Source organism: Podarcis cretensis (genome assembly GCF_951804945.1).
Source record: "Podarcis cretensis genome assembly, chromosome: 2".
NCBI classification, from domain to species: Eukaryota; Metazoa; Chordata; class Lepidosauria; order Squamata; family Lacertidae; genus Podarcis; species Podarcis cretensis.
Genome location: NC_137171.1, coordinates 76,686,913 through 76,712,495, shown reverse-complemented (window position 1 = coordinate 76,712,495; position 25,583 = coordinate 76,686,913). Strand labels below are relative to the sequence as shown.

The following is a 25,583-nucleotide window of genomic DNA, read 5'->3' as shown; positions in this document are numbered from 1 at the left end:
TGGGGCTTACATAATCAGAAATTGAGTAAGTTACACAGGCACTCCAGTTGCCACCTAAGCCTCCCTCCAAAAATTAATATTTCCCAATCAAGAGATTGTGGCTTCCAATAGATATTGGCCCTTAAATCAACATTTAAGAAAGTATTGCATGCTGCTACAACCTCCCACGCTTGTCAAGGGTCGCTACAGTTTGAAATATGATGAAACAGAGGACAAACATTCCTTTACAATTTTAATAGTTATCACTGAAATGAAATGTAATAGTTACACTTAATACAAAAGATGGACATTTTTACTGCTTTAAATGCTGTTCTTCAAGGAGTTATATCCAGTGACCAGCAGGTAAAATTGACATTGGCTCCCTGTTCAATCCTGTAATCTTTCTTGTTTTGCCTTTAAAATGAAAGAAAAAAGATCAATGAGTTCCCATTGAAAGTAAAAGCCCCCTTGAAAGTCATATGGTCTTCTCAGTTACTCCCCTGCAAATGATTTTTGTTTTAATGTAACTGCATTTACAGCCTTTCCCCCAATTTTTGCTAGCAAAAACCTTTCCTTTGCAAATGGGAAGAGCTAGGAATGAAAAGATCTGCCAGTTTCACTTCTCTCCATTTCTCATTTTTTTCCATCTTAAATTCAGCCCTCCACATTTGTGCAGCAATTCACAGTATAAAAATGAAAAATCCTCATGAAGATTCATCAACATTCAATGCAAATTTCTCCTAATAAACACATTTTGGGATGTGTTTCTTACACATTTTTGAAAGCAATTTCCTCTAATATATTTCCCCATCATTCTGCCCGGATGCTGAGGTCCAGCGCCGAGGGCCTTCTGGTGGTTCCCTCATTGCGAGAAGCAAAGCTACAGGGAACCAGGCAGAGGGCCTTCTTGGTAGTGGCGCCCGCCCTGTGGAACGCCCTTCCAGCAGATGTCAAAGCAATAAACAACTACCTGACATTCAGAAGACATCTTAAGGCAGCCCTGTTTAGGGAAGTTTTTAACGTGTGATATTTTACTGTATTTTTGGTTTTTATGGAAGCCGCCCAGAGTGGCTGGGGAGGCCCAGCCAGATGGGCGGGGTATAAATAAATTATTATTATTATTATTATTATTATTATTATTATTATTATGCATTCTGTATGTCATTTTCACTAACATTTGTATGCACATTTCCCCCTAATATATGCATTTTTGTAAATATTGGTTGGTTGGAGAACTGCATAGCAAAATTCATTTGCCCAGGCAGGCACATTATGTGACCCATGAGAGCAGCAAAACAAGAAGTCTGTACAATGGTGATGGGATAAAACCAGGCCAAATCTTTATTGACAGCAGCAGGCAGGGTAAGGGTTGGCATGACATTGGGTCCAAGGACTCAATAAGCACTCCCCATTGATGTTAACCCCCCGCTCCTTCACAAAGGGCAATTTTTTTCGTTGGCAAAGACTGGGGGAACTGGCCGAGGAAAGCTAGTAACAAGGGAGAGGTTAATGAATGTGCTGAAGACCTGAAAGGCATGGGGATGACTCAAAATTTTTGAGTGGGGGGAAAGTTGCATTTCAAGCATAAAATAATTTTTTTAATGTTCATAGAAAAGATGTGGGTTATTCCTTGAAGAGTTTGGATTTGATATCCCGCTTTATCACTACCCGAAGGAGTCTCAAAGCGGCTAACATTCTCCTTTCCCTTCCTCCCCCACAACAAACACTCTGTGAGGTGAGTGGGGCTGAGAGACTTCAGAGAAGTGTGACTGGCCCAAGGTCACCCAGCAGCTGCATGTGGAAGAGTGGAGACGCGAACCCGGTTCCCCAGATTACAAGTCTACCGCTCTTAACCACTACACCACACTGGCTCTCTCTTGAGGGTCCTAAGGGGCCACAAATACTTTGCTGATATGAAAATTCATAGCAACACTGTTCTGAGCTGCGTTTGCAGAGAAACACTTCCAATTTACTATATTTTATTACCACTTTAATCATTCTTCATGTAAAATACTGGGCCCTCCCAAACTGAAGAACAGTGTAGGGTATGTGGTGAGAAATGCCCGGTCTATGGACGTCAGGCCTCCTTATTTGACCTGCCAGGCCATTTTAGGCAAGCCATACCTACCTTCCCAACCCATGATGTTATATAAAATCTGGCTCAGCTGAAAGTGTGTTTGCAGATATATCTCCAAAACAACTTTCAAAGCACTGCCCAAAACAAGGTCTACAATGAGTGTTTTTCTGTGCCTTTTACCTTGTGAAACTATATGATTGTTCTCCTACAGTCAGTGTCTTCGTTCTGTTGCTGTGTATCTGAAGACTTTGATTAGAGTAAAACTGACCTGGGGAACACAAATAAAAACACAGGAAAATAACTGCAGTTCTCAAAGCTATGCTGGAGCAGCTGCAATACGCGTCTCACCCCCCCCCTTCCAATAAAGGCTAATTCTTGTTTGATTTTAGAATACATTTGACTACTGTCTAGTCTAGTATTTATCTTGATGGAAGTATTTTTTTTTGGGGGGGGCAGCTCACCATGGCCTTTGACAGGCCTATAGCAAACAAAATGGATAGACTGCAGAACACTTGCGCCTACTATGAATAATAATCAATAATTAAACATGAGAAGGTAGTTTTACTCATAAAACAACAAGCTCAGTGTTTCTCCAAGTTTTCTCTAGACATTTATTCAACACTTGTCCTCTTTTCTGAGGTGGATCTGCCTTGTACGTGAGGAACGGTGAGCCCCAAGGAGGAGGCAGCCATGGCCAAGAGGCTGACATGGGTTCCCTCTCCAAAAATAGGAGTAAGAACATCAGGTTGGGGCTGGAAACTGAGGAAGATCTTCGGTGGCTCTCCTGACAATCATGTCAGCACCACCCCCCCAATTCTCACAAGTATTGGTGTAGTGACGGAGATTTTGAGCTGTGAACCAGCCAGTTGCCAGTTAAACATAACTTAAGGTGTCATGAACTGACTAGGTGACTTAGGAAAGCCACTAAACCAGGGCTCCCCTTCTCATCCCCACTCCATCTGAAATGTAGAGACATTCATGCTCATTTCCTTTCAGCGTTGTTCCAAGGATATACAATATTAAGTTATAGTGCTACATCAAAACCAAGCTTACTGGTAAATAGCATGAGGATTGTTACTTCATTGCAAAATCTGAATACATACCAAAAAGTCCAGCAATGTTGTTAGAAAAAAGTTCACTATTCTTGAAGTGCAATCCAAGGAAATTAAGAGGGTTCTTCATATAGTAAACTTGTATTGTGATACCGTCTGGTCCTGATAGTGAAAGACTCCTTTCCTTTTCAATAAGAAAGCTCAACCTAGGAAGGAAGTGATGCTGTTATTTCTAAATATATACATGTTGAAATAAATGAATAAATATTAATATATAGAAATATATACATTATTACTATAGAATGTCAAATGCTTGTAGAGTTGTATCACTACAGTGGTACCACAAGCTTGGCTGGGCTTGTGGTGGCCGCACTCCCAGGTGAGGGAGACTGGGGCGGGCCTAGCCTAGCCTGCGCTGGGAGGGATGGCTTTTACTTTTACCTCATTTATCTCTCCCCCCCCCCCTCAGTGCGGCAGTTTATTAGTATTTTGCAAAGTAGCAAACAAGAAAATGGAACATCACAATAAATCAAACAAGGTTATACTCAACATAGACAATTTTCTCCACATTGTGAAGTATTTCCCCCTTCTTCATGAAGCTGAGTAAGACCAGGGGAAGACTCTTTGGTAATCTTGCATCACTTGCTACAACGAGCAGTGACCAATATGGAGCTGGATATTGACCATCTCATTAGCCAAAAGCAGGCCCATATTTCCCACTGAAATACTTATAAGTTTATGTTGATTAAAATCATTTTTCATTTTAAATATTGGATTGTTTTTCCTTTTTTTGCACACCACAAATAAAATATGTGCAGTGTGCATAGGAATTTGTTAATATTTTTTTCAAACTATAGTCTGGCCCCCAACAGTGCCTGAGGGACAGTGAACTGGCCCCGTTTAAAAAGTTTGAGGACCCCTGTCCCAGGCAGCAGCAGCAGCGGCGGCGGCAACAGTCTTATGAGGCCCTAGGGCAGATGGTGAGTGGCAGGAACAGGGCCCTTAGGTGCTCCTCAGGGGAGTTCTCCTGGACCTACTGAGTTAATTTCATTATTTTCTGGCCAACTAACTGCTTCTTGCCAGTCTAAGCTAACATATATTATGAAGCTTCTACCTCAATTCATAGGAAATTAAAATGCTTTGTTCAAAGAGAAAACCAATATTTTTTAAAGTCCCAAAATAAGGGAATCCACTGAATTTCACATTACTGCTGTTATTTGGATGCATGAACAGTTCGGCTTGCACTTTGAAAAATTATGTAAGTTTAGGAGTTCAAGAATGTAAAAGTAGCATTAGGTATAGCCTCAAAGTCAAACCAACCAACACTGAAAAGAAACTGAAAATATCAAATTTTACCCTCTAGTTGTTAAAGATGCATTCTTTGTCCATGGGAAAGAGTTCACATTGCCCTGATCATTCAGTATAATTTCTCCCATTGATACGTTGATTTGCACATTGGGTGTCTGATAGATTACGTTGAACTCCACAAACTTTCTGTTTTCTCCAAGCTTACCAGTCACTTGGATCCCTGAAAATATATTAGTCAAAATAAATATGAGGATCATATACAAGAAACATATTATTGTTTACTAAGCAACATTTGAATATAAATAAAACTGTGATATAAGCTCAAGAGCAACAAAATCCATGTGTTACACCCATTTCTAGTCCCCTTTTTCAAATGCCTACTAAAATCACACAACTGACCAGAATTGCAAGGGCTACAGCGAGAACCAGATGACGTGACTAGCCTGTATTTATAGCTATCTATTCATCTCTCCAAGGGACGCGGGGGCGCTGTGGGTTAAACCACAGAGCCTAGAACTTGCTGATCAGAAGGTCGGGGGTTCAAATCCCCGTGACGGGGTGAGCTCCCGTTGCTTGGTCCCTGCTCCTGCCAACCTAGCAGATCAAAAAGCACGTCAAAGTGCAAGTAGATAAATAGGTACCGCTCCGGTGGGAAGGTAAAGGGCTTTTCTGTGTGCTGCTCTGGTTTGCCAGAAGTGGCTTAGTCATGCTGGTCACATGACCCCGAAACTGTACGCCGGCTCCCTCAGCCAATAAAGCGAGATGAGCGCCACAACTCCAGAGTTGCAAATTGTGTGGCAAATTGGCACTGCCATTTGGTTTTCGCCTACCTAGTAGCTATTGTCACAACTTTTTTGAGGTTAGGCACTGGGTAAGCCTTTGTTTGGTTGGAGGGGAGGTTGTTGCTTCACCTGCCCCTCCTCAGTAAGGGTCGCCGGTTAAAGGGATCCGGGGTGTGAATACTGTCTGAAGCCTAGGCATGGACTAGGGCAATGTCACAGCCTACGGGGACCCCTCGGGGTGCCGCTATCTGACATACGTTATAGGGCACCTCCTGTCAGTGGTTTATCCTTCTGTGGACTTCCTGCAGATGGGCAGGAGTCAAGATGTAGCCTGGCTTCACCTCAATGCCTAAGCCATACCACTCACATCTGTAACCAATAAAGTTGTGGCCTATTTGAACCCATAAACCAAATATTCTGTGTCAGAGTGATTTATTGATCTCCTGGGAACTTTGTGGTTTGGGTACCTTGGCATGCAAGTAAATTATGAAGTTGGACCTTCAACTTTTAAAACAAATAGTGCTATTTTGACCTACGGACCACGAAATCATAATAAATAGGAATAAATAAAAATATTAAAAAGTGAGACATTTGAGTCAATGTGCAGGAAGGATTCCTACAATGAAATATGTGAAACACTTTGAACAACTGGAATGAGACATGTAAAACCACGTATTCTGACTAATGCATGATATTAGCAACAGAAAACCATGTCACAACATTTTTCAGTGTAAGCTCTACAAGACCAATAGTGTTGAGAATTCCCTGGTCAGTAGTTGTGATGTATTTCATTGTCAAATAAAATGCACTCACACAGATTTCTGGAAACAACCAAAATGCTTGACATGAAAGTTGGGGAGTTGACAGCAGCTTACATTAGAAGGCTTACCTTTGTCTGTGTCAGTTAGCAGGGTTATGGGTGTTTGCAGCTGTCCATTGATATTTAAACAAATGGGATTTTTTTCATGAGTCAGTTGAAGAATAAAACTTGGATACTCATTAACAGCGTCCGGGAGAGACTGAACATTGCCTAGGAATCAGTAGAAACCAAAAAATATTGTCATTTTCAAAAGGATAGTGAAATTTGTGAGTTTGGACCTTTCTTGCCAAACCTTCAGTGAAGTCATGCCAAAACTGCATTTGGGTCTTCCATACTGATTCCAAATGGTGGCTGGTGGCCCAAAGTTATCTTGCTCACATATGACAAAGCCCTCATAGAGTGGACTTAAAATTAAGCGATAGAGACAGGACAAGCACTAAGGAAGGTGACACCTTGAGTTTTCTCAATTCCCAATTCACACATGCTACATATTACACACACACTCTTAACAAACCTGAAAAGATTGTGTGTGGGGGGTTTTTTTGATATAAAAAAGAACAGCAACCTCAGAAGGCTGCGAATTTAGGAAGAGAGGAGCTGCTTTATACTGAGTCAGACCACTGATCTATCTGTCTCAGGACTGTCTACACTGACTGCAGATGTTCTCCAGGGTTCCAGGCAGAAGTCCTTCCATGTCCCACCTGGGGATGTTGGGGGATTGAATTTGTTCTGAGGAGTGGCCTGGGGTCTGCTTAACCTGTTCCTCACCAAACATTTCCCCACCTGCTCCCCTCCACCTTACCAATGGGATTCCAAATACATGTACCCATATCTGGAATACCTTGTGGAGGGGAAAATATATTAATAGAGAATAAAGTGTGCTGGGGTGTCTGAATAATAATAATCTAAATAACCCAGAAAAATATATCAATTGTTAATTTTCTGCTGTCCGTATGGACTGGGGTTCTGTTTTTTGCTTTTGTTTTTCTTATTTTTTATTTAACAGGATTTGTAATTTTTATTTAGCAGGATTCGTATTTTTTATTTAACATGTCCCATTTAAGGTATAGGGACACATTGCTACCCCTAAATTGTTTTCCTAATATATTTTTTAAATCACAATCACTATGCAGCAAACAATACTGCCAAGTGGCTTTTAAATACTGTATATCAATTGCCAACTACATTTGGCTGAAAGATTCATCTAGGAGAAATGCCACTTGATGTCCCTGAAACAGGGCAAAATCTGCCAGGCAAAAACACTCAGAAATTGAACATTGGCAGCTTCATGCATATTTATTCTCAAGGGGGAAAAAATAAGCATTCCTCCTTTCCCAAGAACACTGAACTTAACATTTTGTGGGTGTCATGCAATTTCACACTGACAAATTCAAGTTGCACAACTAAAGCATATTTGATGCTCTTGCACACACAGAGAGACTTTTTGCAGTAAAGAATGTGGCAGGAAAAAGCACTGGAAATTATGAGATAACAAATTTTTGATGCAGCACTGTACAACCTCCCTGCAAACAAATCAGAGTAAATCTTCAGTAAACCAGAGTCATTATATAACCTCCCTGAAAACATTCTGCAAACAAATGAGGATGAATGCTCAATAACTTATCACCTGGAAGCAACACTAAGCCAATTATAAAGCAGCTATCCACAATCCCTTACCCATGAAGGGAAAGCAAAAACCTGGAGGCTGTAGTTGGGAGCAAGGACCTCAGGACCCCATATAGAGACCCTCCCCACATTCAATCTTTCCCAAGGCTATCTCTGCCTCAAGTTGCGACTAAGAAAATTACAGAAAAACCAGAGTCTCACAAAACTGATTAATCATAGAATCATAGAGCTGGAAGGAACCCCAAGGGTCATCTAGTCCAACTCTCTGCAAAGCAGGAATCTTTTGCCCAACACAGGGCTCAAACCCATGACCAAGAGATTAAGAAAGAGAAAAGGGATTATTGAATTAGTGGTAGTTTTCCTCTGCCTCGCATACCCAGCTGTGGGGAGCAGGGAGAGGAAAACGGTGAGTGTAGCACTCCTCCAAGAAAACAAAAAACAAATAATCTTTAATTGTTAAATATTGTGCATTGAGTGTGCTAAGAGTGTGTATTCCATTGATTTGAGAGGAAAGATCCATCCAATTCTTTGCAATCACCAAATTACAAGAACACTGAAGTTGTCCTGTCTGCATACTTGGGGCCAGACCCATAGCACTGGCACAGAGAGGCTCATACATGCAAGTGCTGTACTTAAAAGAAGAGGCGGGCCCAACCATCTGTGGAAACAGAAAGCTGTGATTTTTACGTCCATTATAATATGCCACCATTGGCTCCCAGGGACCAACTATTTTACAATGGCTGCAGAAGAAGGAACACAGAGTACAAGATAAGCCTAAATCATACAAGAATGTGATGGAGCATTACCGGTATCTTGAAAATCGGTTAGAAGAAATTGTGGATGGAAATCGAAACCGTTACCTATTTGTGCTGACCAAGATGTTCCTACTGAAAAAGAAGGAAGTGTTTCAATATGCGTAAGTATGGAAGCAAAGCACATTGTACCCTAATACAATTTGTGTCCATACTATCCCTGACATAAATATAATTCTTCTAGTTCCCTCCCCTCCTTTTTCCAACGGCACACATTGTGTTTCCAACTTCACATGGCTGTGTCCAATGGCTCACGAAGAGAAACCCTGCTTCTGGCTCCGCATCTCCAGAGAGAAACAGAGCCACTCTAACCCCATACGACTTCAACATTGCTGTTGGCGGATTTTTAGTGACTCTGCAACTTCTGTACAGGAGAGAGATAAGTGCCTCAATTCTCAACACTCCAGAAAACAGACTGTGGAGCTGTAGCTGTAAATTCGTGAAGATTTAATCTTCATACCGTAACTCCCGGAGTTGTCAAGAGGATCGCTACCTCCTATGATTCTAGAAGATTTCATGATGCCTATGAGAGAGTCTCATGGTTAGATCATTTTTCTCACAGTATAGAAATTCTTAGGAATAAGTTACTGGTATTTAATTGTTGAATTAGATTACATACCAAACGTTCGATGTGAAGCAGTGTTTACATTCTCATTATCTGGTCAAAGAAACAAAGACAGCTTCAATGGACTGTAAGCTCCATCTCAATTTTTATTTCTCCTGTGTTTGCCCCCTCGAATTATGCCATAGCCTTTGGGTGCTATTGGGAAGTAATGTGTGCTAATCTGTCACCTTTCTCGACTGACCTTTTTGAGAAAACTATTTCACAACAATAGTACGATTTCACAGTTTGGGGGTACCTAAATTTCTTGGTGGAAACCCAAAAAGATATGTCACCAACGTTCTTCATACTCATTGTAGATCCATAAAAATCAATAGACTTAAGTTACTTATTACTGAAGTTATTGGATTTTAATGGGTCTCACCAAATTCTATTGCTGAAAACCACAAACCAGATCAGGAATAATGCCAAAGTCTTGCCTATTATATCATTCTAAGCATTTCACACTATTTTCTATTGTCAGACCAAGGGAAGTAATAAAGGTAAAGGGACCCCTGACCATTAGGTCCAGTTGTGACCAACTCTGGGGTTGCGGCACTCATCTCGCTTTACTGGCCGAGGGAGCCGGCATACAGCTTCCAGGTCATATGGGCAGCCTGACTAAGCCGCTTCTGGCGAACCAGAGCAGCACACAGAAAAGCCCTTTACCTTCCCACCGGAGAGGTACCTATTTATCTACTTGCACTTTGACGTGCTTTTTGATCTGCTAGGTTGGCAGGAGCAGGGACTGAGCAACGGGAGCTCACCCCATTGTGGGGATTAGAACCGCCGACCTTCTGATCAGCAAGTCCTAGGCTCTGTGGTTTAACCTACAGCACCACCCATGTCCTCAAGGGGAAGTAATAGTCCTACTCTATTCTGCCTTGGTCAGACCACACCTGGAGTCCTGTGTCCAATTCTGGGCATCACAGTTTAAGAAGGATATTAGCAAGCTGGAACATGTGCAGAGGAGGGTAACCAAGATGATCAAGGGTCTGGCCACCAAGCCTTATGAGAAATGATTGAGGCTATTGGGTGTTAAGATGGGAGAAGAGAAGACTAAGAGGTGATTTGACAACCATTTTCAACTATCTGAAGGGCTGTCACGTGGAAGATGGAGTAAGCTTGTTTTCTGCAGCTCCAGAAACCAATGAACCAATGGATTCAAATGACAGTAAAGGAGATTCCAAATAAACATCAGCAAGAACTTCTGACAGAAGTGGAATGGACTCCCTTCGAAAGTGGTTGACGTTCCTTCATTGGAAGTTTTTAAACATAGGTTAGATGGGCATCTGCCAGGGATTCTTTAGTTGTGTTTTCTGGTATCCCTTCAAACTCTACAGTTTTATGATTCTATGAAAGGTATATTCAGCACCAGTAAGATACCAGTGCTATCACATCAGTGACGTCACCTTTCTTCACATAATTATAAGCTACATTTATCATTATCCTTGTCTCAATAGTTCTACTTCTATCTGACTGTTTTACCACTCTCCCAACACACCCACATAACCAGAGCTCTCAACTCATTCTTCCAGAACTGAACTTGAAGGAGATTCAAAAGATAAATGCATGTGCAAACTGTTTGTATCACTTCCGTTTGACATGGGAGCAATTTTTTCTGATTTACCTGCCTCTGTAGGCTTGTTTGCCACCTCTTGAGCATCAGGTTTGGTGACCACCATGGAAGTGAGAGGTGTAACAAATCCAAACTTCAAGGAGATGTTCAAAACTTGAGCTTCCAGGTTTTCCTGCTGTTTTCCATCAGCTGAAGCACTAGGATACAGAGGCAAAATCTGCACTGTCTGCTTTCTACACATGATCTAGTGAAACAAACTACAGAGGCTTATATATACTTCTGGTTTTATGTTAGGAATGTTGGCTTGTATCCAACTAGATAACTGCACACACAGAACAACACCCACAAGTGTAATAGGGCTTCCCCTCCTTCTCCTACCCCCATGGGCCCCCTACACCAGCCTCTAACCTGCTCTGAAGGGTTTGGGTGGGGGAACCCAGAATAGATTTGGGGAACAAGCAAGGGGAGAAGATGGAAAGGAGTTGTGCTGTGCTTGCAGACATTGTTTCATGTGCACAGTAATTTAGTTTGATACAACCTGCTATGATTTACACCCTCTCACTGAAACAGACATAGCCACACAATACATTTAAAGCACATTTATACAGTCATGGCTTCTCCCAAAGAATTCTGTGAATGTAATTTTCCTCACAATTCCCAGAAGCTATAACAAACTATATTCCTGGGATTCTGTGGAGGAACTTATGTGCTTTAAATATATATTTACATTAGTATTAGGATAACAATATCAAATATATAAAATAATGTATTGGTTAGGGTATTTTTGTATGTATTCATATAATGTTTTTTCTCTCCTTCACACAGTTGTGTGTTCTTTGTTCTTTTCCCCCTTTTGCATCACTTTATTGTTTTGTAATTGAAAAATTTTCAATAAAATATCAATTTTTAATATATGGTATGGATGTGACTGCAATAATGAAAGCCAAGGGATTATCAGCATGAGCCTAGATCTTGCAGAAAGAAGTGTTTCTCAAGTCACAAAGCAACTATTACTCACTTTGTGTTATGAGCTGCGATGGAGTAGGCTGTATGCCAATTCCCCTCTAATCCCTGGATCCAGCAAGTGTTAAAAATGAATCAAGGATTCAAATTCCTGGAATAGCCAGGCTAGCTTCCTGGTGAGGTCATGGACTGTTAAGGTAACAAAAGAAGTGGATATGTGCCAGACAGCAAATGGGTGCCCCCCCCAACTTGCTGGTAGTTAGAAAGATAAAGGCCATGGTTGGGAGTTAAGTTATGGGAGCTAGAATCTGGAAGCAAAGCTGTGGGCCGGGTAGCCAGAGAGAGAGAGAGCCATGCCTGATTTCTGTTGGGATCCAAGGTTGTGGCTATAGGAGAAGAATAATCCTCTTGAGGAGTTAATGCTGTGAACCCCTCCATCTGTATGTGTCTGTATGTACGTGTAAATAAACCATATACAGTCATACCTTGGATCCCGAATGCTTCTGTAGCCGAATGTTTTGGCTCCCAAACGCTACAAACCCAGAAGTGCTCCTGCAGCCAACTGGAAGCTGTACTTTGGTTGTTGAACATTTTCAGAAGTCGAACAGATTTCTGGAACTGATTCCATTTGACAACCAAGGTATGACTGTATCATAAAGACACCACAGCCTCATTCCAAGGGGAACATGAACCCTAGATAAGCACATAGAACCCCTGGAATCACAAATGCTTCAGAGCTTGCAACACTATTATTAGCTTACGATTTTTCTAGCAGCTGCTGAATTGTCAAGTAGGCCCACAATCTCTCAATGAAATTTCCAAAGATGTATTTCTGATGCTGAAATACTTGCTCCTTTTCTCTTATATTTGCCTCTTCTTTAAGAGTAAGTTCACTGGCATGCTGGAAAGCAAGCGGGGAGTGCGAGTTATTCAAAGTAACACTCAATCTGAATATAAGCAACACATACTGTTTTCTGCACAAACTGATGTTAGAGGGGAAAACCTATTTATGCAAACTTTTAAGATTGGAGGGAAGAGAGAAGAGTAGGCATCTACTGCATTCATGAAAACAACAAATTATGAATATAACAATAAAAACAAGACAATTGTGAGCTCATGTTTTTGCTGGAGATGCTGAGATCCAAGGGTGCATGGCTGCCATGTCCCCCTCATGCTGCCCTCCCCGAGTGGTCTTGCAAAGCAGTTCAGGGCTGGCTCAGGGAGGGTGGCTGGAGTAGCCCGACCCCCAATGTGCCTGGAGCACCCTGTCAGCCCCCTCCCTGCTACGCCCCTGGTTGCATACATTTAGGCTCCAGGCAAAACTGTTTCTTTTCAACATACATTTGGCAGATTAACCTTCTATGGCTTCTTAAATGTGTTTGTGGGAGGGAGCGTCATTGGTTTGTTTTGGTAGCAATGCGCTCTATGTGGGGCTACCTTCGAAGTTGACCCAGAAACTACAACTAATCCAGAATTCGGCAGCTAGACTGGTGACTGGGAGCGGCCACTGAGACCATATAACACCGGTCTTGTAGACCTTCATTGGTTCCCAATACGTTTCCGAGCACAATTCAAAGTGTTGGTGCTGACCTTTAAAGCCCTAAACGGCCTCGGTCCAGTATATCTGAAGGAGCGTCTCCACCCCCATCTTTCTACCCGGACACTGAGGTCCAGCACCGAGGGCCTTCTGGCGGTTCCCTCACTGCGAGAAGCCAAGTTACAGGGAACCAGGCGGAGGGCCTTCTCGGTAGTGGCACCCTCCCTGTGGAATGCCCTCCCACCAGATGCCAAAGAGAACAACAACTACCAGACTTTTAGAAGACATCTGAAGGCGACCCTGTTTAGGGAGGCTTTTAATGTTTGATGTAGTACAGTACTTTAATATTTTTTGGGAAGCTGCCCAGAGTGGTTGGGGAAGCCCAGCCAGATGGGCGGGGTATAAATAAATAAATAAATAAATAAATAAATAAATAATTGTTTTTATATCTGTTTTATTATGTATTATGTATTTTGTATTCTCATTTTGTATTTTTCTATTGTGAACCTCCCTGGGATATTTGGATGAAGGATTTCCCCCCTTAAATTTCAAATACTTTAAAAAATCATAAAAGGAAAAGCAGAGTTTTAGTTTCAAAGCAGAATGTACCACAGAATGTTGGGGAAAGAAAAATGACTACGCAGCCCAAAGTTGTTCATACAAAAGAAGCAATTTACTTACTCCTTTAGCCTTAATTTCCACAGGAAGATCATCAACGTCATTGCCGAGCTTTCCAGCTACAACAATTTCAGAGCCATCAAAGAGCAACTTGAAATTATTCTGAGTTATTTCCAGTACGGCATTGTCTGGGTACTTCATTTCAATCTCTTTCAGGATAGGCGTAGCTACCTCTTGATAAAAGCCCTTGAATGAGACAGACAGAAAATGTAACCATAGGAACAAATCCCATTGGCAGAAGCCTGCACAAATATTTCTGTTAATGCAATGAGACTCTCCCCCACTCTCCTTCCTCCATGTGCCCCCACACCCTCCAAAATTGGCTCTGGGGTGGTCAGGAGAACCCCAAGAACAGCATGCATAGGAAGCAGAAAGGGAAAGGCTCCGTGCTGACGGAACGTTTTCCATAGCACAACAAGGGACGCAGTGGCGCCATGGTCTAAACCACTGAGCCTCTTGGGCTTGCCAAGCAGAAGGTTGGCGGTTCGAATCCCTGCAACAGGGTGAGCTCCCGTTGCTCTGTCCCAGCTCCTGCCAACCTAGCAGTTCGAAAGCACGCCAGTGCAAGTAGATAAATAGGTTCCGCTGCAGTGGGAAGGTAAACAGTGTTTTCGTGTGCTCTGGTTTCCGTCACGGTGCTCTGTTGTGCCAGAAGCGGTTTAGTCATGCTGGCCACATGACCTGGAAAGCTGTTTGTGGACAAACGCTGGTCCCTCGGCCTGAAAGTGAGATGAGCGCTGCTCCCCATAGTCGCCTCTGACTGGACTTAACTATCCAGGGGTCCTTTACCTACCTTTTAACTTATAGCACAACACTGAATTCCTTTCCATAGGGAAATATTTTGGCCTACCTGAAGACAGTTTTGAGATTCTTCATTTAAAACATATGTATATGTTTTGATTGTTGTTTCTCCCCTACCTGGAGCTGCAAGGCTGCATCTGAGTCCTCGTAGATACGGCGAGCCACTCCCCCATTTTCTAAAGCCATCTTCTCCAAAAATGTGTAGCTGACGTCAAATCCAAAGCCAAGGCAGTAGAGGAAGTACTTCCCCTCATTAGCTTCTCGTATGTTTCTTTGAATCTTATCAATGTTTGTTTCACCTGTCATATATGGGTATAAAATGTGAACACACCCTGCCACCGACAAAATAATTAAATATGCTGCATTTTGCAAGAAAGAAGCAGATGTTGGGAGTATGAAAAATATTAATGAGTTTACAAACACCCACTGACTTTTCAATTAAAGAAAAAACTTAGAAACAAATATTGGATATTTGTGTTCAACTATAATACATATTTCTGCTGTACCAAGAAAAATGTTTTGTATTTAGGATATCCTATTTCTTATTGAGAAACTGCAGAAGTACTATATTGTAGCCAGATAAACGCTACATTGTTTTTTCCCCATCTGGCACTCATACAATCTAGTGAGTCCGAAGGAAATGAAGGTGTGAAAGAGAGTTATAAAACATGAGGAAATTTTGTAGACTTATACGGCAAGCTGATGTCTGGAGGATATTCTGTGTTCCCACTTAGGCTGTAACTGCTTGAAGAAAGTTCTGCTGAGGATCAGTCTGTGTGTGATTCTTCAACTCCTCTCTGTTTAGCATCCCCCTCCCTCTGTTTAGACTTTTTTGCTTATTTGATTATCTGTTTGTCAATTGTATGGATATGTTGAATGTTTAAGAGGCTCGTAAAAACCAAACCCAAAGATATTGGGAGAAACTTTACTGGAAGGTTTGAAACGGCCAATTGTTGAAGAGAAAGAGAAGCTTGAAAGGGGGTCACACACACAGAGAGAGAAAATGTCTGATTAAAGTAATTGTTGATAAGTATGCATTAAAAATAAAAAACATAAATGAAAATAATAGCAGAATGTGTGGCTTTGCTGTTTCTAACTCACCAGTAGTAGGTTGACCGTCTGTCAGCAAAATTATCATGGAAATGCTTTGGTCTGGCAATAGCTCAGCTGTGGTGTCTTTGTCCAGTGAGTGTATTGCCTTCTGAAGAGCACCATTAATATCTGTTGCTGTAATGGGAAAGAAAACAGGTCAGTGGATTTGACCAGAGATTTATATTGTTCTTCAGAGATCTAGTGAGGATGCTTCAAAGGTATGGAGGGAGAGAGACAGCCAGGGCCATCCCAACAGTTAGACAGTCTTGAAAAGGCAGCCAGTTAATGGTTATTTCATTTCTTATTTGCAATATTGTGAAATCCAGTCCATGAGTTTTGAACATACAAAGAAGACAAACACAAAAGAAATAAATGCAAAGTTACTGAAATCACTGGGTACAGTCAATAGTTTCACAACTGAATTAAGAGAAACAGGCAAATTAATTTCATTCAATCTTAATGTTGCTGTTAAAGAAAGAAAGAAAGAAAGAAAGAAAGAAAGAAAGAAAGGCTTTATTTTCACCCAGCCCATGTTTTATGTGTGTTCCAGTTTGCCAAGGTCTGGCGGAGTTTTAACCCAGGCCTTAGAAAAATGCTCTAGAAACTAGGCGCTAGGGTGGATAATGCTATAGATTTCTGATGGGCCTTTTCTCATGCCTAAGGGTTGTTTGAGTTCTTAATAAAGTGCTTTGGCATGTCTTGCATTATTACTGCAATGTTTAATTGCTGGGGTGGGAGGAGAGGCCCTTGTGGGATATTCTATTTCTTGTGCCAAAATATCTTGACTTGGCACCTTGGTGGGCATTTGCTCCTGCATCGGAGGCCAGATGTTGCCCTGGGGATATGGGGAAAGAAAGCAAAAAGACCTAGACTAGTAGAAATCTATGGCTTAAAGAAAATAAAATAGCACTAAGTCCATGAAGAAGCAAGTTTAGACATACAGTATGCAAATGGGAGTTAATACACTGAACAATTATAGAGGAGGAATATGGTCATATTTCTGAGCATAAAAAATAAGAAGCTGTTGAATGAAAAACCGAACACCTGAGAATTAGGTATGGACTTTTAAAATATACTGCAGTGAGCATTTCTGATTAAAACTCTGCTGAAAAACTTGACAAGTCTGTTCAGTTGACAAACTTACTTCCTCCAGGAGAAATGGTCTCAACATGTCGTTTAGCCCGTTCCACGTTGTCCTCTGTAGCTTGCAACAAAGATGAAGTCCATACCCTCACAGTTCTACTAAAGAGAACTAAGCTAAAGTAATCTTCAGGATTAAGGTCTTCCAAAATCCTTTTCATTGCCTCTTTTGTCTATAAAAAGTAATAAAGCAATGTAATTTCCAGTCCCAGAATCAGAATGGAACTTATTCACCAGTAAGTGGACACAGAACTGCAGCCAAACAACTATGTATTTTTCTCCCCCCCACCCCCAATATGGAAGTGGTTTTGTGCAGAAAAAAATTTAGCCCATGAAGCCGGTTGAAGGACCCTGCATGTAGAAGTTGCTGTGGGCAAGGTGTGTCCCAGAACAACTGCTTTGGTCTGTGTTGTAACTGATTTGGTTCCCATTTTAAATTTCATTCTAGACCATTAACATCCCTCTTTAATATCATTTGCTAAGGTCTAGAAAAAAAAGACAAGACAAGGGACTATGTCCTCTTTAAACAGCATGCTTGTAGCCTTCTCTTAAGTAAATTGACTTGACAGAAAGCAACTTATCCAGGAAATTTACTCGAAGAGGTGGTACTATGTGGCTGGTTTCAGACTGTAGTAGAATTTACATGCTCTGCAGCTGGTCTTCTAAAGTAAATTCAGTCAAGAGAAGGTGTGGCAATGTGTCGTTACACATCATGCACTGCTGTATCTCTCTTGCCCCTTGAGATTCCTCCCAGAAAGGCAATTCTAGGGTTGTAGCAATAGGGGTGATGCATCTCCAGTGCTTTATGCACACACAGACCCAACTGATTTCCAAAATATGGCCTAGCTTTTCCTGGGAGATGCTTGAGGTGCTACAAAAGCCAGCAAAACCTATTGTACCAGTGAGAGAACAACGGAATGTGTGGACCCTGGGAATTGGCAGTCCTACAATACTGCTTTCCTTACTTTAAAGGCTATCTTTCATAAACAGCCAAGGAGACAGTGGGCTTGAAAAATAGGGCAGGGACTAAGTCCAAACTACTGTAAATGAGCAAGGCTCTAAGGAGCTAAAACACTTGTTCTTATGTGCCTCAGCTCTCAAATCTCAAGGAGAGGAGCAGTCTGGTCCTGCTGTGGGATAGCAGACTCAATAAAGATTCATTGTGACTGTCAAAGAGATACTGCTATTGTCACTGGTAATTAACATACCGTTGGCATAGCATGGCACAAACACTAGAACATTTTCTATTTAGAAAAACATTACCTGCTGTATTTTCTTCCCCCCCATAGATCCACTCGTGTCTATGACAAAGACCACGTTTTTGGGAAATGCTGGCATTTGACTGGGTGCAAAATAATGCACAAAATATCCATTAACAATCTGAAAACAAAATAAGTGGTATTAAGGTATTACACATTCATATCACAACACAGCAGTGTATAAAATAACTCAAACTATGGAACTTGCTCACACCGGTAGCCTTGATGGCCACCACCTTGGATGCTTTTAAAAGAGGATTTAAATTCATAGACAAATTCATAGAGGATAAGGCTACTGATGGCCACAATGGCTATTTTCTGCCTCCACAGCTTCTGAATGCCAGAAACCACAGGAGGCAAGAGTGTTCTTGTGCTCAGATCCTGCTTACTGGTTTCCCATAGGCAACTGTTCAGCCACCGTGAGAACAGAAAGCTAGGCTACATGGGCCATTGGCTTTCTCCACCAGGTTTTTCTTATGCTCTTGCTTTCTTATGACCACATGTCAATTCAACTATATCATGTGCACAAAAACCCACTGTATGAGCAGTACAACCAGCCCTTTAAATGTAGGCTAATCCAGCCTCATATAACCAGCATGCTTGAATCTAATTACCGTATTTTTCGCCCTATAGGACGCATATTCCCCCTCCAAAAATGATGGGGAAATGTGTGTGCGTCCTATGGGGCGAATTCAGGCTTTCGCTGAAGCCTGGAGAGGGATAGCAGCCTGTTCTGGGGGCTGGGGTTGGGAGAAGCTCAGGCTTCCCCCACCCCAGCCCCGCACCTGGGGGGGAAATAATTTATTCCCTTTATTTCCCCCCAAAAAAACCTAGGTGCGCCCTATGGGGCGAAAAATACAGTAATGCATGTTAAGGGGTTAAGGTCATAGAGTAACCTGTCCCAGCAGGTTTAGCCTTTGTAATTTCCCCTCACCCTGGAAGGAAATAGGTAACCAAGCTTTTGTTCCTTCAGTCTACATGTGAACATGGGTGTGTGAGGAGCTTTGAGCAGCAGCCTCTTTTGTTTGAAACAAGTATGGAGTCTGAAACAAACGTTTTCCTATACCAATAGTTTAGGACAGGCATAGGCAAACTCGGCCCTCCAGATGTTTTTGGCCTACAACTCCCATGATCCCCAGCTAACAGGACCAGTGGTCAGGGATGATGGGAAATGTAGTCCCAAAACATTTGGAGGGCCAAGTTTGCCTATGCCTGGTTTAAGAGCTTTTAGCATTTTGTAAACAAGCTACATTTTGCTGCCTCTCCAACTTTTCTGAATGTTTTATAGTAAGGCACATTTATCTGACCCAAGGAGAGTTTGTAAGTACAGTGGTACCTTGGGTTAAGAACTTAATTCGTTCTGGAGGTTTGTTCTTAACCTGAAACTGTTCTTAACCTGAGGTACCACTTTAGCTAATGGGGCCTCCCATTGCTGCCGATATCTGTTCTCATCCTGAAGCAAAGTTCTTAACCCGAGGTACTATTTCTGGGTTCGCGGAGTCTGTAACTTGAAGCATCTGTAACTTGAAGCGTCTGTAACCCGAGGTACCACTGTAAACCATTTTTATAATTTACCAGATGTGGTCTTTTTCTATGCGAGGGGAAATGGAAAAAATTGGAAGGACATTTTAAAGGGAGACATTTTGGAATTCGCGGAAAAGGGCACATTTTAAGGATTTACATCCTATATTTTTACACTTTGCTTTACTGCATGTTTTGCCATGTTAAATCTCTGCTGGAGTTCTCTCTTGTCCCAAACTTCGATCTTGACTTTCAGGAATTTTTTAGCAGATGAATTGAAGACAAAGCAACTAGCAGGGGAAACCTACATAGGTCTACTGAAAAGTAAGTCCCATTGAGTTCAACAGGGCTTTCTCCCAGGTAAGTGAGCATAGAATTTCAGCTTAAACCAGCCTTTTAGATAAACACATCCACTTTAGTGCTATGTCAACAGGGTTTGTGTTCCTAGAGATACAATATTTGTCTTTTAAACTGAGATTAGAGACCCTTTGCCTTTGCAGAAGAAGAAGAAGAAGAGTTTGGATTTGATATCCCGCCTTTCACTCCCTTTAAGGAGTCTCAAAGCGGCTAACATTCTCCTTTCCCTTCCTCCCCCACAACAAACACTCTGTGAGGTGAGTGAGGCTGAGAGACTTCAAAGAAGTGTGACTGGCCCAAGGTCACCCAGCAGCTGGAGGAGCGGAGACGCGAACCCGGTTCCCCAGATTAGCAGACTACCGCTCTTAACCACTACACCACACTAACTGCAGTTAGTTTTCTGTGGTGAAATTACTGTAGGGATGTCCTTAGATTACATGAAGACTAGGAAAATGAGAAGCCAACAACTGTTTGTCTAAAGGAAGTTGCTGTTCTCTTTCTTACTAAAGAACCTGGAAAACTGACTGGAATATCTAAATCTCAGGAAGAAGATTATGGTACAATTGAGTTCTGGTTCTTTTTCAAACAAAAGTTTAGGGGTTGCTGCCTGAAACTAAGATTATACAATTTGTAAATAGGCCTTTTCCTATGCCCCCCCCCCTGAATTTAGCTAAGTGATGCCTATTACTCTGAATTCTCAGTATTTTTTTACCTGTATATCACCTGCAGTCTCACTCCTTTTAACATCATAACGTATGAGAAAATCTCCATCGAGCAGTGTGTCATCCAGTCCAGGGGTTTTTCTTTGTTGATCTATGGTTGGTTTAAATGAAATGTGGGCCTAAATAAGAGTCACAAAAGCAAACAATCAGTCAAACAAGCATAGGAGGGCCGGTGATTTTTCTTTTTTTAAAAAAGCATGCTAAGTCTTGTAGTCCCTATAATGCATACCTTTGTCTCATTCTGCACCTTTGTTAGAGCATTGTTCAGTTCATTGGTGATGAAAGTGCTCTCAGTTTCCAATGCACTTATACCTTGTGGTTCAAATATGTGGGTGTCAATCTGAAGAAAATAAAAAGATGCTTCAGAGTCATAACCTTCAGCTACAACATGGGGCCAGCAATTGGTGTCATTTATAGTAAGAGCCTCTTCCAAGAATTTACCTGAAAGTGTTTAACAAGTTGTTTGGGCTTGACCTTGATCAGCAGTTCGTACTTTCCCAGCTTTCGCTTTAGAAGTTCCTCGTATGTGAGTTCAAAGTTAACTTTGGCAGCTGCTGCAACATTGACTGAAACACGAAACTGTTCTAGTTTTCTTCCAGTTGATCTGAAGGGAAATGAGGAATTTAGGCTTTGTGCAAGAATTTGGCAGCTCATGCTCAAGTTTGTCTGGGAAATGAACTCTTGAGTGATATTAAGTTGTGGACATCCACTAGCAGAATGGACTTCCGCGTGCCACGAGATGTTTCCTTCATCTCCTTCCCCTGCAGATGCTGTTTGTTTCCCACAAATCTTTTCCTGAAGAAGAATGAGAAGTCCCACTACATGAGTAGAAGTCAACTCATGTGGTACTGGATTTCGAAGTAGTGTACTGGCCCATGATAAAATGTTGCCCAAAGACTTAAGCCAACCATGTAATTGGTTGTTCTGGTTTTTAAAACCCATTTGCCACTCTATCTAATTCTTTTAAGTTAAATCTCAACAAGCCAAAGAATGGAAGAAAGCATATCTAAACAATTGTACACATTTGTGCTGAATGTTTTTGTTGATCTGAAAGGGATGATCTAAACAGAGGATACTGAACAAAACAGGATATACTAAACAAACACACTAGAGAGAGAAATTCTTCAAAGTTCAGTGTCACTTATTGTTTCAGGCAAAAGGAAACAGCTCACTGAATCACTGATCATGATGGGGCAAGAGTAGGGTTTAAAGATTCGACACTGGTATCAACATTGCAGGCCAATTAGTGTAGTATACTTGTACTGATACTGGAGTGTAGATATTGAAGACATGCCTCTTATACTTTTAATAGTTGTGTGTAAGAGGGAATTCTGACAGGTGTAGTTTGTCTTGTAGAGGTAAATGGAATCAATGGTTTCCTTCATTCATCCATGGAGTGCTGAAACAGCAGCAGCCAAAGCACCACGGTTTCATGGAAATTTGACTGTTCTAGAGCACCTGAATAGGGATGTTAAGAGCTCTGCAAGCTACCTGTCCCTGGTCTTCTCATGGATAGGACGCTGCTGAACTTCCAAAAACTTGGGACATGACATTTCTAGAACACCTTGTGTCTTTTCTGAATACTAAAAGCCTCTCAAGAAGTGACAGTCTCCAAGAATCCCTGCTGGGGGGAAACTTCTCAGGGAAGCAACAGTCAATTCATGATGCAGCTGAACATTATCATTTGTAAAGTTCATATTTGAAATATTTGAACTTCAGTGACATCACTATGCAATACAAGTGAGGGTTTGATATGGTATCTGTAACCCTTAGCGGGTCTACTTCATGAAAGCCACCAATAGCTCTTTTAGATCGATTATAATCCAGTCAAATCTACACTCTCTAGAATATTATAATTTGGGCATACTGTGGGACTGTAAAATGGAGATAGAGTGAATTGAGACTTAGGTTCTAAGAATATTGGGTTGGATCTGCAACTGTGTGAGCATAATGCCACTTGCATGATGGGATCTTTCACTTCCTTTGCTCTGAAGCCCCTGAAAGCCCTTTCTGGGATGTGAGGAGACCGTTGTAAACAGTACAGCTGCTACACAGTAAACTGCAGTGGGAAATGGAGCCCTGTTCTCGCAAGGTCCCTTCACTTTATTTTCACAATCCAGCCTTTCATTGCTGCTGTCCCAAGCCACAGCTTACACTGAGGGCACCTGACATTTAGGAGAGGTTTCTGAGCAGGTGCAAGGCAAGAGAGACAGAGGCAGAAGAGACCTAGTAAATCAGCAGAACTTTGGCTCCAACCCATCTTGTCCTTAATGTTTTGCTTAATGATCACAGTTGGCCTGCATTTAGGGACAATTTTTGCTCACAACATCAGGTTTGGTGCCTTTTTCTTTTCGCCTTTCCCTTTGGTATTGTTGTGTGATTATTTGATCAACCCATTTGGTCTAGTGTGCATTTACTTGACCCGCTTCAGCTTTGGGGAATGATGTCAGCGGTGCTAAGAAGTAGTGGCAATGTCTAGTAAAGCAGTTGGTGTAAGCCACTTTCCAAATATTCCTATACACTTCTATCCTCTCTATGGCTTTACCCATGACTGCAATGGTGGCAGCGGGGGGAGTTGCTTACTTGACCAGTCCAGCACTCTGTCCTTGTGAAACCGCAGCGTCATACTGATCTTGTGCAGATTTCTTCTCCTTGATTATTCCAGGATATGTTTCTCCATCTATTGTCCTTAAAAAACAGTGTTTTGAACAGTTAAAGTCATTAGAAAGAGGTAATGTCCTCTTATGCCCCTGTCCTCTTCTGCAGCCCATCTATTCCTCCCAAAAAACTGCTCTGGAGTTGGGGGGACCCTTCAGAACCATGTGGGAGGTGATGTTGGGGGAAGGTGAATTCAGTTTCAGTAAGACTCTGCTTTTATATATTAAAAGGTGAAAATTGACCCCCCCCTTCCACTCATTGGGACGTTTGGTTGATGGCACTGGAACAGCTTACTGGTTGCAACTCACTTCCTCAGCTGGAAGAAGCCCTTCCATTCACAGAATAGCTGGGCTGGAGCAATCTTTCTAACTTTTAAGAGGCCCCAGACATGAGCTTACAAAGCCTTACATGCTAAAGTTTGTGATGAAAGCTGACTTGGGTAACTCCACTTCAAAAAGAGCCTCCTTGGATTCATTTGCTCTGTTGACAACTCTGCTGGTGATTACTGTGTGGGCATATCGTGAGGTAACTTTGCAGTCCACATGCAGGCTGTAGATTTCGATGGCATTCTGGAGAAGAAGAGGAAAAGATTCTCTGAATTCTGACAAACTTCTTCCACACCAAATGTATTATTGTATGGCAAGATTTCATCAGCTCATTTAGTTGTCAGAGCAAGGAGAGAGTGCATTCATTAGGCTTCCACTCTGGCAGATGATGTTCATGCTCCTGCCCTAAAAAATTGCCCCCTCCACTATGCCACTGGTCAGGTCATAAGTCCACCTAGCTCACTGTTGTCCTACACTGACTGGCAGGCTCTAGAAAACCTGGAACCCCTGGCATGCAAAACAGATACTCTTAACACGGAGTTATTATAAATTAAATTAGTAGTTTATATACTCCCATCAGTATTTAAGACAACCAGTTCAATTGCAGTATTAACTAAATTAAGGTTAAAATCATATAATTACCTCAGGTGCCACAGGTTCCACAAATACTTGCAGTGAAGAAAAAAACAGCCAAGCGACAAAAAAATGCCTGTCCATTTTGGATGTGACAAATCCACAGAAGTGAAGTCTTTTATACAAAAGAGTTAATGAACAACTAACATCTTAGGGACTTTGTGGACTGATGAAGCCTAATATTTACCCACTGAATCAGAACAATATTCTTGAAACAGAACATCCTCCATCCTGCCAATGTCACCAATCTTGTCAAGCAAGTGAATGGAAAATCTGTGTTCTACCCAATATTTACCCACTGAATCAGAACAATATTCTTGAAACAGAACATCCCCCATCTTGCCGATGTCACCAACCTTGTCAAGCAAGTGAATGGAAAATCTGTGTTCTACCCAATATGTCTGCAATACCAAAAATATATGAGTGGCTTCCCCCTTTCCTGTGGTTTTAAGAAAGTCTGGTTCTATAAAAATTTGCAGAATATAAATCACAGAATATAATAATGGTTTTTAAAATAATAATAATTGCGTGTTGAGTCCCACAATGCCACCCACCAAAAAATTCACACTTCACACATGATTATTTGTTTAAGGTTTTTGGCATAATTTTGGCCACAACTTTATTAAAATACAAAAAATGTGAGTGGTTGCTTAGGCATTGGTTATGACTATCTGTCCTTGCCCTCAAGGACAGAGCTGGCCCTTCCGGACACCAACGGAAGCCAGCATGGGAAACAAGTATTGGGTGAGAAAATGAGGCTGGGACACAGACCATCACCTCTCACCCTCATGTTCCGGTGGGGCTTGCACGGCCCAAGTCCGACTCCGGGGACAAGGACGAAAAGAATGGCAAGCCCCTGGATTCCTTTAACGGAATTCCCTTCGCATCATTTGGAGGGATAGGCACTTACCCCTCCAAGCACCAATTTAACCAATGCCTAACCGCCATGGAGCCCTCAGCTCACCGCCAAACCACTCACAGCCCCAACCAAGACCTCAGCTTGGTTACCACCGTACCAATCCAAGCCTCATTCCCTGCAGCAGAAAGGTGCACACCATCAGCTCTGAAAAGGATGGCCTCTGAAAAAGAATCTCTGAAAAAGGGGTGGGAAATCACATCACCACCCAGCTCCAAAACCTTTTTGACCACCGCAGCATTGATGAGTTTTCTGGCCCTTTCAGTGGCGGCCGGGCAACGACTGCCCCTCCAAACGCAGCGTTGCAAGAGCTTTGACCAAAAGATTCTTGCTGTTGGCACCAT

At 41.9% G+C, this 25,583-nt stretch overlaps 1 protein-coding gene across 1 annotated transcript; it reads right to left on the bottom strand.

Annotated features, from left to right (window-relative positions):
• Positions 1-221: 221 nt before the first annotated feature.
• On the bottom strand, positions 222-24,407 carry LOC307210196 (inter-alpha-trypsin inhibitor heavy chain H4-like; the record flags this gene model as incomplete). Its single annotated transcript, XM_079965766.1, has 21 exons — positions 222-393; positions 2,237-2,324; positions 3,160-3,314; positions 4,465-4,636; positions 6,088-6,228; positions 8,451-8,531; positions 8,917-8,979; positions 9,076-9,114; positions 10,688-10,833; positions 12,361-12,500; positions 13,818-14,000; positions 14,733-14,914; positions 15,717-15,842; positions 16,852-17,020; positions 18,111-18,227; positions 20,697-20,825; positions 20,936-21,046; positions 21,148-21,310; positions 23,290-23,394; positions 23,773-23,933; positions 24,333-24,407. The coding sequence occupies 21 exons, from the start codon at positions 24,405-24,407 to the stop codon at positions 315-317; spliced, it is 2,625 nt and encodes an 874-aa protein (XP_079821892.1). The 3' UTR covers positions 222-314.
• Positions 24,408-25,583: the final 1,176 nt, after the last annotated feature.